Below are 13,403 nucleotides of genomic sequence, written 5' to 3'. Positions count from 1 at the left end.
GTTTTGTACCATAGCATTTGTATCTTAAGCATGAATTGCTTATGTAAGTAAAAGCTCTGAATTTAATCTCCAGTGTTTACGTGTAAATGTGAAGGGCTCCCACGGCCTAGATCCCTGCTGGCTGTCATCCTGCCCCTGCTGTCCGAGAACAGCCTGGGTGGAGTTTGAAAAATTTTGGGAATCAGGACAATCTCAGTTTGTTCATTTTCCTTTTGTCTCTCTTCATCACTCGGTTTTTGTGTCTCTGCTCGGTGTTCTGTGTTGGTTCTGTCCCCTCTGAAGCTTCTGCTCATTTGCATGTTTATAGAGAGACGTACAGTACTGAGGGCTAAAACAATGGCTGTCTCTCTCTCTCTTTTCGCTCTCGCACTCTCTCCCTCCTCTTCTCCTGCTACTGAAGATTAGAGACGCCCCCTCCCATCCTCGCATCCCCCCATCACCCGAGGACATGTTTCACCATCTCGCGTTGTGATTGCTGTTTTGTTTATCTAGTCTCCATCAGAGCCACAGATAGCAGAAGCAGAGAGAGATCTCTGCACCCCCATTCCAATCAAACACTCATCAGTGGCAGCACACACACACACACACATACACACACCCTTGTGTGTCTCGCCACATTGCGCATCTCTCATGGTGTGAAAGGCGATGTTTATTTAATTCAGGGGCCTCTGGGGGTCTCACAGGCCCCCAGGACCTTCAGAAGTTGGAGCCCGAGCAGACCTTGAACTGTGGTCCCCTTCTTCATCCATCTCATGGGATGTGCAGTAAAAGCTGGATCAGCAGGACGCTTGGTGCAGGTCGATCAGGACTGCTCACACCCCGCACACTTAGCCCACCGCGGATACATTTTTTACAAAAAAAAAAAAGAAAGAAAGTGTTTTTCACCACCTGCCCTAATCACACCTATCGATCCACTGACCACAACAACTCAGCAAGCGGAGGCCGAAATTCATTCCCCCTACTTCCTCTCAGCTCTCTCTCTCTCCCCCTCTGTGTCTTCCTCTCACCTCTCTCTCTCCCTCTCTCCCTTTCCCTCTCCCTCTGTCTCTCCCCCTCTCTTTCCCTACCTCCTTAGAACACTAGCTATTTTCTGCTCTGCATGAGTGATCCTAGATCCTGTCTCTTAGTCTCCCTCTCACCCACTTTCAAAGGTTTCATTAAAGTTTGAATCATTCATTCTTTCCTGCCCTAAGATAAGGCCTTTGCCTTGTGACTCCACAATATCACAGAACTTTCAAACGGTTAGCAGATCATATACTTTACACCGCAGACGTCCTATTTTAAGGAATGGAGTCCTTCTTTATTGATTTGCAGTTAAGTGCCACGGGTCATGCTCATTAGGAAGCTAAGAACTTGCTTCCCAAGGCTTGGTTCTCCTTCCCATGATGCTCACGGCGTGGCACTGCATCTCTTTGCAGAGTGGCGTCAAGGCAGAGGCGTCCGGATCATCCTCCAGGATGAGGACATGTCCACCAAGATCGAGAGTGACTGGAAGAGGCTGAATATGCTGTCGCATTACCAGGTAACGGCTCACCTGTTCGTCCCTCACCTGTACACGCTTCTGGCAACACATGAAATGGCCCCGTCATAATTAGAACAACTATGGCCGTCCATGTTAACCGGTGCATACTAGTGCATTTTTATATCCTGGCATGTTTAGCATGCTTTCTGATGCAGCATGGATTACAGCAATTAATATGCCAAAGTAATTACTTCAGTGGAGAAAATTCTGGTGGAGGAACCGACTGCAGCCAGAACACATATTGTGTACACACTTTGAATATACTGGGCACGCTAGAGATCACTGTACAGTAGATACAAAAATCATAACCAGGTGTTGCAAACTGATTATTCATGGCTGTTTTACTCAACATGCCAGAGTTTACTCAACATGCCAGAAAACCTGGTAGACATGGCAGGTGTAATTGGACAAAGGTGGGTGTGGCCTGAAGTGGGTGTGGCTTGAATCAATCAAGTGCACGGACCACATGAATGAGGGTGATTGCACAATGTGATGACAGGTCCATCTTCAGCTGTCCATCTTTCTGACAGCTAAAGCCCATTCGACCAAAACATCATGGGACCATATTTACTGCCTGCTCATTGGTTCCTGAGGCATGTTGTGCAAGCATATGTGTATATATATCAGCACCAATAAAGCACCAAGTACTCAGTGGGACAAGAGTGGAGCGCCCTCTCTGGGTCGGGAGTGTGTCCTCACCTCAAGTGGAGGAGTTCAAGTATCTCGGGTTCTTGTTCATGAGTGAGGGAAGGATGAAACGAGAGATTGACAGGCGGATCGGTGCTGTGGCTGCAGTGTTGGTGAAGCAGTACCGGACCTTTGTGGTAAAGAGAGACCTGAGCCAAAAAGCAAAGCTCTCGATTTACTGGTCAGTATATATATATACCAGTATATACAGTGTGTGTGTGTGTGTGTGTGTATATATATATATATATATATATATATATATATATATATATATATATATATATATATATATATATATATATATATAAGGTCGGCAATCTTCTGGGATCTGCTGATCTAAGAATGTTTCTGATTTCTGTGGTTTCAGTATTTTACAGTATTTTACAGTATTCTACAGTATTCTACAGTATTCTAGTTGGCTCCAGCCCCTAGTGCCCTTATTACCACAGGAACCACTGTTGCTTTTACCTTCCACACATTTTCTAGCTCTTCTTTCAACCCTTGGTATTTGTTGATCTTTTCGTGTTCCTTGTTCCTGATGTTGCTATCACTTGGGGTCGCTAGATCTATCACTACAGGACTCTTCCACTGCTTGTCCATCACTACTATGTCCAGTTTGTTAGCTATTACCTTTTTTCAGTCTGTAAGTCCCACAAGATCTTCAATTTGTCATTCTGCATCACCTTCAGGAGTGTATCTCACCTTGACCTTTGAACTTCTATGTTACAATGCCGGCCACATGATTATGATATTCTATGTACACTCTGCCTGCTAGCATCTTGCATCCTGCTGTTGTGTGCTAGACTGTCTTAGGAGAGGAGCATCTTTGCACAGCTTGCAAATGGGCTCCATCCTGGTGTGGTAAATCCCGGCCTCTATTGATCTTGTATTCAGAGCTTGTTCATGTTCTGCCATGATTAGAGCTGTGCCGTGATTAGTGTGCTGTCTTTGAATCCAGCCTTTTCTACCCCTTGGTAGAATTTTTCCATATCAGTCACTACCCCTATTTGCTGGTGGTACGTACCATAGAGGGGTCTGTCCTCCCATGATGGTTCCTGCTCCTCCTCATTCTCATCCTCCTCGGTCTTCTACCTTCTGAGGTGTTCACTAAGCACTCCATCACTTTGAGGGTATCTTCCTGGCGTTCTCCTGGATCTTGGTTCTTTCATCCTGGATGGTGGCTCTTACGCCCACAAGTCCTCAACTCGCCCCCTACCACTTGTATAGTCTGAGAGGCTTCAGGCTTATGCAGAACAGCAGCAGGAACCTCGGCATCTCTTTGGTAAATTCTTCACTTGATGGTGACTGATGCTTTTGGCCTCTTGGGTCGTCTTCCACGGCTTGACTGAGTTCTCGATGAAGGGTCTTCGGGTCCTGTTGATGTTATGCAGCCCTGAGCCTTCCAGAATCCATGTGTGAGACATTGAGTTATAGGCTCTCTTGTAGTCCATCCAGGCAGTGCAGAGGTTGGTCTTTCTGGTCCTGCAGTCTCGATCCACGTTTTATCCACGTGCAGCTTCAGCTTGGGTCGTCTGGTGTTCATGAAGATACTCTTCATGTGTCTCACTCATGTATGGAGCATCGACCTATTCATCCTCGCCACAGTGATGTCTGATCGTGCTTGGGCAGAGGCCGGACCTCAGCCAATAGTTGGTAGGAACTGCCCCTATATAAATATGTAAATATCTTTCCAGCTCAAGCACAGTATAAAAGCTTCCGTTCATTGCTCGTACTGAAATGCTATTGAACAAACTCACAGTTCCCTGAAATTACAACAGCACCAGATTGTTCATGCTTATTAAATTCTAATTCAACAAGAATGAAATGTGGTTGTAATGTGTGTTTCTCTGTGTGTGTGTGTGTGTGTGTGTGTGTGTGTGTGTGTGTGTGTGTGTGTGTGTGTGTGTGTGTGTGTGTTGTTTGTTATTTTAAAACCCACTCCCCTGATTTCAGGTGATAGTAACTTCGACTGTAGATGGTAGGTGTAGGCAGTGTTGGTAGTGGAGTTCGTGTCTTATAGATGATGACAAATTATTCTGCAGTTTCAATTACAGCTTTCAATCTGATGATGTAATTGGCCAGTATAAGACATTAAAATAAAAAAGGAAGTGGTTACCAGACAGATGGATCACTGACTGTACCTTTGAATTTGGATAAAGTTTTGAGGGTTGAAATATGGGGATCCTGTCACTCATTCTCAAAATTGACATGGTGTGTCATCTTCAGGAAACCAAAAGAATGAAAGCCAAACACTTCCCCTTATTTAAATCCATGGCATTTTTATTCTATCATCCATCATTTGGTTTTACCCCTATCTATCATTTGCCAACCACAGGGGACTCTTACCTTTGTGTACTTTCAGCTCCATGACCCTGTAATAGAGCGAGCAGGCCAACCCCTCCTGGTCATTTAGATGAACACACTTTGATTGACATGACTTCCAAATAGTTGATGTGCGTGAGGAGCAGGTCAGGTGACTCACCATGACAACACCCCGTTCGAGAGGCTGATAGTGTCTGTCTGTCAGCTGCCTGTCACACACACACACACACACACACACACACTCACTGTTCATATCACTGGCACAACCTGTTGTCTGTCTGTCTGTTTGAAGAGGACAGGACACATGCCTGCACTTCATTATGGTGTAAATCATTTCCTGGGTAAGAATACAGCCCTTCAAATGAGGTTTGCAAGAGAGAGGGAGAGAGAGATGGAGAGAGGGAGGGAGGGAGAGTTAGAGAGAGAGGGAAGGAGAGAGGGAGGGGAGAGAGAGATAGACAGGGAGGGAGAGATGGAGAGAGAAAGGGAGAGAGAGAGATAGAGAGAGGGAGGGAGAGACACAGATGGAAGGAAAGAGAAAGGGAGGGAGACAGAGATGAAGAGAGGGAGGGAGAGACAGATGGAGGGAGAGAGAGGGAAGGAGAGAAAGGGAGGGAGAGAGAGAGAGGGAGAGGAAAGGAGAGAGAGGGAGGGAGAGAGAGTTGGAAGGAAAGGGGGAAGAGAGAGAAGGAGGGAGAGATAGACGGAGAGAAAGAGGGAGGGAGGGGAGAAGGGGGAATTCACACCGCGCTCAAATTAAATGTCACACGGCGGCGTGCGGGTTCTGGGCTGTGTGGGAGAGGGCGGGTGAATGCATTAGGAGGTGATTGGAATCGGAGATGAGATAATGAAGACAGAAGTTAATTCATTCTCGGGGTGAAGAGAGAAAAATCCTCCCTCCATGTCCTGAAAGCTTTCTCTCAGGTCCCGCCTGACTCTCACTGTAGAGTTGACACTTTTTTCATTTACATTTTTTTTTTCGTTCCATCATTGTTTGTTTGTTTCTTGCTGTAACTATACTAACACGTACTAACGCGCTGCATCTGCCCTGTGTGTGGAGCAGTGTGGAAATGGGGCTGTTCTACAACCCCCCTTCAGTCGAGGACAGTCCCCATCCATCAGCTCTAACTCCATCACTGTCCTCCTCTTTGGTCAGACGTGTCCTGCCCTGATGGAGTCACTGACATTCATTATTTGATGTCCTGTTGGGAAACAAGTTACATAAGACTCACCGCCACTGCTGAGAACTCTCTGAATGTTATCACCAACAGAAGATCTCACAGGGTGCAAACTCACTCAGTCCGACAGGATGTGGAATGATAAGAAGATTCAGACCCATCCCAGTAATAGCTTAAATGACTGATGAGCTTCATGGTCTGATCTCCTCCCACGTTCCTTCTGACCTGCCCACTAGAGCGCTGGAAGATTTGCCCTGTCACCAGCAGAAGTTTCATGTCAAGATAGATGGACTGATGCCCTGACCATGTCATTATACAGCCTGGACATGTGTGTTCAGCTGCCACTCCAACCCATACATCCCCACCTCAATTTCTCCTTTCAGAGTCACAGGAGACAGACTTCATTCCACCTGTTTGGTTATGGGTGCTAGGATGATGCCGGTGTGTGCACTGCACTGCCTCACTGGTCCCAGTTGAAGAGACTTTATTAATCTGGGAGGAGAAGATCTCCATTCCATTGTATTAAATAAAAAATAAATAAATACGGTTTAGAAGTATCAGGAGAAATAAGTGGAACTCTATATCTGGTCATGTCCACCTGTCCCACACCATTATCATCTCTCCAGCATAATCTGTGTTACTTTTACAGTTATGTTTTGCAGCTCATGCGTTATTGCTCTGATGATAATCACCACTGATGTGTCGCCTTCCGCTATTTTGCTGGTAACTGTCTGGTAACTGTCTGGTAACTGTCTGGCTCTTGTGTCTGTGTTTCTGTAGGTGCCTGATAATGCGGTTGTGGCCCTTGTGCCAAAGCAGGTCACTGCTTACAACTCAGTGAACAACTCCACCGTGTCCAGGACGTCCGCTGGGAAATACGGTATGGCTTGTGTTGTTTGGGAATGTATGAGTGGTTTCTGCTTTGTGTGTGTGTGTGTGTGTGTGTGTGCGTGTGTGTGTGTGTGTGTGTGTGTGTGTGTGTGTGTGTGTGTGTGTGTGTGTGTGTGTATAAGTGGCTTGTGTGCACAAGAATGGTCATGCATGTGAATGCACACATGGCTGTGAATGATAAAAAAGGGTCTAGTTTCATGGGAAAGATGGGGTAGATTATGCGTGGATGGGGTAGACTATGTCTGGATGGGGTAGATTATGTTTTGATAGGGTAGACTATGTCTGGATGGGGTAGATTATGCGTGGATGGGGTAGATTATGTTTTGATAGGGTAGACTATGTCTGGATGGGGTAGATTATGTCTGGATGGGGTAGATTATGTTTTGATAGGGTAGACTATGTCTGGATGGGGTAGATTATGTCTGGATGGGGTAGATTATGCGTGGATGGGGTAGACTATGTCTGGATGGGGTAGATTATGTCTTGGTAGGGTAGACTATGTCTGGATGGGGTAGACTATGTCTGGATTGGGGTAGACTATGTCCTTCAATAAGTAGTGAAAAGGCAAGACCCTGAACAGACCTTATATGAAGCGCCTGTGAGACCAGCACTCAGCACAAAGAGGGAAACAAGGCCGGGGTCTCTCTGCACTTGACTTCCCCTCCGAGACGGCAAAAGCGTCGCAGCCGTCTGGGTCCTCTCACCCGGCGCGCTATTGGATCTGATAAAGCAGAAGATCAAAGCCAGCCGACGGCCCAAGCACTCTCCGCACACTTCAAATAGAGCATTAACAGCGTCTCATCTCCATAGGCACCCAGCACAGCTTCAAATTAGCCTTAAATGAAGAGAGAGAGGCGGTGTGTGACACACAGCGGAGGGGTTTGGCTGCTAAAGGGGCCAGGGACGCACGCCCCATCTTATTAGTCTCTTTTCAGAATTGATTTCAAACAAAAAGAAGCTTTTTCAAACTTGCCGAGCAGCAGAGACGCTTTGAACCGGCGGAGGGAAAGGTGTGAATGCTAAGAAAAGAGCGTGAGCAGCCTCGTTCTGGATCCCCCGCCCTCGTGGGATCTAAACGCTGCTGCGTGATTGGTGGAGAGGGCTCCAGGGAGGAGTGCTCCTCTCTGTGGCACATGTCGGGGTTCGTGGTGTGTCATGGACCACGCCGTGTTGAGCCAGTCCTACCAGTCAACCAGGTTGTCCTGGGCTTCACACCTCAAATCTCAGTGAGCGACGCTCCGGCTGGAAATCACCACTGATAGAGCAGTAAACTGATGCTGAACAAAGCCATTAGTTATGCTCAACATCCACTTAGAGATGTTTGGATGTGTTTCCTTTCAAATGATAGATTTTATAGTTCAGGGTCTTTTTTTTTGTGAGAATGGAAGAAACTGTCAAATTTCTGTGCAACTAATGCAGAACAGACATCAAGAGTCCCAGACACTAAAAAGACGAAGACAAGCCAGACAGCCGCTAGCCAGACAAAACTGTCCATGTGATCGCAGCCAGAGCGTCGGGCATGTATTAAAGAAATGTGTACACACTTGTCCCTTCTTCTCTCTGGCTCTCCCAGCGCTGTCTGTCTCTCTCTTTTTCTCCAATCTCACATCCTCTTTTCTCTCTTTCTCTGCTTGTCTGGTAGTTTTTTTCTCTCTCAGCAGAGTTGTCTTCTCTCCAGAGAAATTGATTTCTGCTGCATCTGCCATGGTGAAAACACTGTGTGTGTCCATGTGTCTGCATGAGTGAGTGTAAGTGTGTGCGTGCATACGTGTGTGTATCTGTGTGTATGTGAACGAGCGTGTTCGTGCGTGCGTGCATGTGTGTGTGTGTGTGTGAGTGTGTGTGTGTATGTGTGTGTGCGCGTGTGTTGCTGAGTGTGTGTGTTTTTATCTTACTAGATCAGGCTTTTTGCTGATCAATGCCTTTCACTCTCTGTAAACATTCCTGGAGCTCGATGCGTTTTAAATGTCATGGCCGCCCCATGAGTCGGTAGTGCCATAAAAATTTCATCTCCGTCCACACTTGTTCGATCTCCCGTTGGCCAAAGCGACATCGGGAGAAGCGATGAAGAATTAAGTGTCGGCTAGCAACTGGTTCATGTGGGTGTGGCGCTCAGAAGAGAGCGAGCTGTTCCGGGGCGTCTGGGAACAGGCTCCGCCTCCCTGATGAGTTGAGGCCTCTGCCTCTTTTCCTCTCTCCTCATGCAGAAAACATGATCAAGTACACGGGCAGCCCAGACAGCCTGCGTTCTCGCACACCCATGATCACGCCCGACCTGGAGACCGGCGTCAAGGTCTGGCACCTGGTGAAGAACCACGAGCACGGCGACCAGAAGGAAGGAGACCGCGGCAGCAAGATGGTGTCGGAGATCTACCTCACCAGGCTGCTGGCCACTAAGGTGAGCACCAACTGACTCCAACATCTCCTACACCACCCCTACATACACCCACACACCCCCTACACCACCCCTACATACACCCACACACCCCCTACACCACCCCTACATACACCCACACACCCCCTACACCCCCCTTCATACACCCACACACCCCTACACCATCCCTACATACACCCACACACCCCTACACCACCCCCTACATACACCCACACACCCCTACACCACCCCTACATACACCCACACACCCCTACACCATCCCTACATACACCCACACACCCCTACACCACACCTACATACACCCACACACCCCTACACCACCCCTACATACACCCACACACCCCCTACACCCCCCTACATACACCCACACACCCCCTACACCACCCCTACATACACCCACACACCCCCTACATACACCCACACACCCCCTACACCCCCCTACATACACCCACACACCCCTACACCACCCCCTACATACACCCACACACCCCTACACCACCCCTACATACACCCACACACCCCTACACCACCCCCTACATACACCCACACACCCCCTACACCACCTCTACATACACCCACACACCCCCTACACCACCCCCTACATACACCCACACACCCCTACACCACCCCTACATACACCCACACACTGTCACATAGTGGCTTACCAGTCCTGTGCTCTTCGGTGATCATAACGAAAAGACATCCTGTATGCTGACGCATTAATATAGTGGCAGAGGGCAGACCAGAAGGGACAAGAACACGTCCATCAGTCTCCAGAGACATGCAAAGCATTTGTTTGTCACGTCATTTGTTCTCTGAGCAGCCGTTTGCCATGTTAACTAACTTATTCATGTCCTGCATGTGTAGCTGCGCTGCGTGAGACACACACGTGAACTTTAGGTGTTTCTAAATGACTCTGCGAAAGCTCGCTAAAACACACGTGAAACCTGAGATTTCCGAGGCTCTTTTTCCAACAGCCTAACCCTTCTTTTCATTATTTAATCACTTTTTTAAATAATTGTATTTTTTAATGAAACTCATTTAATTTAATTGTAAAAATTAATTTTTATTTAACTTTTTTGTTTAAATAATTTTTATGACTTTTTAATGTTCATTTTTTAACCAAGCTGCTTAATCCTTGCTGATGTAAATTAGAAAGCCACTCCTAATTGTAATTCGCTAGTTTCAATCATGTGACCTTTTTCAGGGGCCTGGAGGAGATTTGCAAGGGATCTAATTTGTGATTAGGACACATTTCCACCCTGGTGATTTGATGACTGGTGTGGCTTTGGGTTACTATCTTGATGAGAAGGTTCAGGAGCCTTTTTAGTTATGTGTTTGTTTGTTTGTTTACTTTTAATTCTTCATGGTTAATCATAGCAGACAATCAAAGGTATCAGGCAGAAACAGCTTTTGGTAACAACAAAGTTCTGTGTGTGGGTATGTGTGTGTGTGTACCTGTGTGTGTGTGTACCTGTGTGTGTGTGTGTGTGTGTGTGTGTGTGTGTGTGTGTGTGTGTGTGTGCGTGTGCGTGTTTGTGTATATGTGCATGCGCACCTGTGTATGTGTGTCTGTGTGTGTGTGTGTGTGTGTGTGTACGCACATGTACCTGTGTGTGAGTGTGTGTGTGTGTGTGTGTGTGTGTGTGTGTGCGTGTTTGTGTATATGTGCATGCGCACCTGTGTATGTATGTGTGTGTGTGTGTGTGTGTGTGTGTGTGTGTGTGTGTGTGTGTGTGTGTGTGTGTGTGTGTGTGTACGCACATGTACCTGTGTGTGAGTGTGTGTGTGTGTGTGGATGTGGGTGTGCACGCATGTACGTGTGTGTGTGTGTGTGTGTGTGTGTGTGTGTGTGTGTGTGTGTGTGTGTGTGTGTGTGTGTGTGTTCTCACGCATGTGGCTGGCTCTGCCTACCATCGTACTGCACATATGTCAGGTGTGTGTTCTGCTGCCAGTAAGCACATGGTGTTCTCTCCAGGACGGTGGCACTCAAACAACTGACACAAGCTCGTCTTATGCTGCACAAATTGACCAGAGCATGACTGTTCCCAGCGCAGCGTGGGAGCCCAGGCCCAGGCTGTACATGCACAGGTTTTGTTTAGCAAATGTTCCAGGAGCAGCTCTCAGTCATATGATGGGTCTGGCAGAGCTGTGATTGACAGCTTCTCTATCCGCCTCCCAGGAAACGACTGTCCCCGCTCACCTAATATTAGCTCCTTCTCCGTCTGTCCATTAGTAAAACCACACACAACATGTCAGGGCTCTTTCATTCCTCTGATGCTTTCATTGTTTAATCTCTGATCCATAATGGACTAACACCTTTTTTTACTCTTTCATATATGCAGTTTAACACCCCAATTCCATCCCCAAACACCCCTGTCCCTCTGGCTGAGCAGTCCAGTGATGTAGCTTGTTGCTTGCTCCAGTTTGACAGATGATTTTTTTTATTTCGTTTAACGTCACTAAAATGCCCGTGATTGGCCACTTCAGTTCCCTGGGTGAGTAATGATGATGTCAGCTGTCACACAGGACGACATCTGTCAGAAAGCTGACTGGCCTCCTCGTCTCCCGGCCTCCTCCCTCTGTTGCCACAGCGACATGGGGTCCAAGCAGAAAATATGTATATTCATCTTCATAGGGTAAAGATAAGCTGTCAGGAATGTGGGCCATGGTGGAATTACTGCTGTGATTGTCAGCTGCTGTTTCACCCCCCCCCCCTCGACTTAATCGGCACTAACAAAACCAGATTTTATTTCCTGCACTTGTGTGCACCTGTTCTAGTCCTGGGGCTGCCGGCTGCCTCTGCTAGACATAAGCTTACTGATTTTGTCTTTCACTCTTTGCCTCTCTCGCTTTTTCCCTTTCTCCCAGTGTCTCTATCTCTCTCTCTCTAAGTAGATTAGATTCTCTCTCCTGTGCATCTTCTTAAAGTTGACAACATTTCATTAAATAAGGGTCAGTGATGCAGTTTCAGCTCTTCTGAAGATGTAGGAAGCCGCTTATGCAAATACCGTCAGGGTCCAGATTCCAAATAACCATTTCCCGATCGTCCCCATCAGAGACACAGGTGTGGGGTCCCTGGGCCTAGACATCCTCACACGCAGCTAACACACATGCAGGTGCGGGATGTGTTCACTCATATCCGTACTGAAGATAAAGCAGGTGCTTAAAAAACTACTGACCGAGTTTCTTTGCTGACCACTCTGTGCTTTACCGTGTAGGACATTTCTAGTGGACCGATTGACTTCAAAGTAAATATAATGAGTTCATCTGAAAACGTGAGAAGGTGCAGCGGTGGCGTGCGGTGGTGATGGAGGGCGTGTGAAAGGTGACGGCCTCCGTACGGGCCAGGTAGGCGTGGCTGCTTCTCACACTCTGGTCCACTTGTCTTTGCATCTTGTGCAGGGCACACTGCAGAAGTTTGTAGACGACCTGTTTGAGACCATCTTCAGCACGGCGCACAGAGGAAGTGCCCTTCCTCTCGCCATCAAGTACATGTTCGACTTCCTGGACGAGCAGGCGGACAAGCACAGCATCCACGACCCACACGTGCGGCACACGTGGAAAAGCAACTGGTAAGAGGCCCGTCACACGCAAACACTCACGGCCCTCCCCGCGTTAGCCGGCACATCGCTGCTTGGTTAAACCGGGTTAGGGACGTTGGATCCTGGGAATTACGTTTGTGTGACATCATCTCAGCCACAGAAGCTGCTGTCACCGTGGTCATTGCCATGGTGACGAGTGCAAGGCAAGTCAATAGCACCTGGCTCCAAATTAATTTCACCCTATCAGAGTCCTGTCTGTTAGTGCGGAGGTGTGAGCAGAACACGGAGACAGAGAGAGAGACAGACAGGGAGAGACAGAGAGACAGACAGGGAGAGACAGAGAGACAGACAGGGAGAGACAGAGAGACAGACAGAGAAAAGTTGGGTGTGAAATGGATATATGGGAGAAGAAAGCTCCATCTAATCCTTCATTAACCTTTGCCCAAATCAGTGCCCCATCATGCATAACTCAGTGCTGCCTCAAAGGACTATGGGGGCTGTAGCACGTTTAAAACTAATGTGTGTAGGGGAGGAGGATCGCATATTTACTCAGTTTTATGGGTCTCATTTTTCTCTGCTTCCCCATCTAGTACTGGTTTAAGCCATTCGTGATCTCCTTCTGCGTTTCCACAGAGAACAGAGGGCTACACTTAAACATTAACAAGATCAGTCTTGCGAAAGGAAAGCACAACGTTAAACAGTCATTTTTCATCCTGAACTCCCATTGTGCTTACGCCAGCCTAACACAAAAACAACCGCACCATTCCTCTTCTCTCTGTGTGGGGGAGCGTTTTCCGCAGAACTAATATTCTGCTGTTTTTTATTTATTTATTTCTGTCCCTGTTTTTTTTTTCTTTTTTGCT

General features: G+C 47.4%; 1 protein-coding gene across 1 annotated transcript in view; it reads left to right on the top strand.

The window, feature by feature from the left end:
* The window catches only part of plxna4 (plexin A4), a 225,028-nt gene that overhangs the window by 197,283 nt on the left and 14,342 nt on the right, over positions 1-13,403 (top strand). The window contains exons 26-29 of the mRNA XM_077005339.1: positions 1,419-1,522; positions 6,490-6,589; positions 8,808-8,998; positions 12,401-12,570. Coding sequence (XP_076861454.1) covers positions 1,419-1,522; positions 6,490-6,589; positions 8,808-8,998; positions 12,401-12,570 — 565 coding nt within the window. The remainder of the gene's footprint in view (positions 1-1,418; positions 1,523-6,489; positions 6,590-8,807; positions 8,999-12,400; positions 12,571-13,403) is intronic.

The sequence above is a fragment of the Brachyhypopomus gauderio genome, chromosome 5, assembly GCF_052324685.1.
Source record: "Brachyhypopomus gauderio isolate BG-103 chromosome 5, BGAUD_0.2, whole genome shotgun sequence".
Taxonomy (NCBI): Eukaryota; Metazoa; Chordata; class Actinopteri; order Gymnotiformes; family Hypopomidae; genus Brachyhypopomus; species Brachyhypopomus gauderio.
Note: the sequence above shows the minus strand (reverse complement) of the source record. Positions and strands in the feature narration are given on the sequence as shown.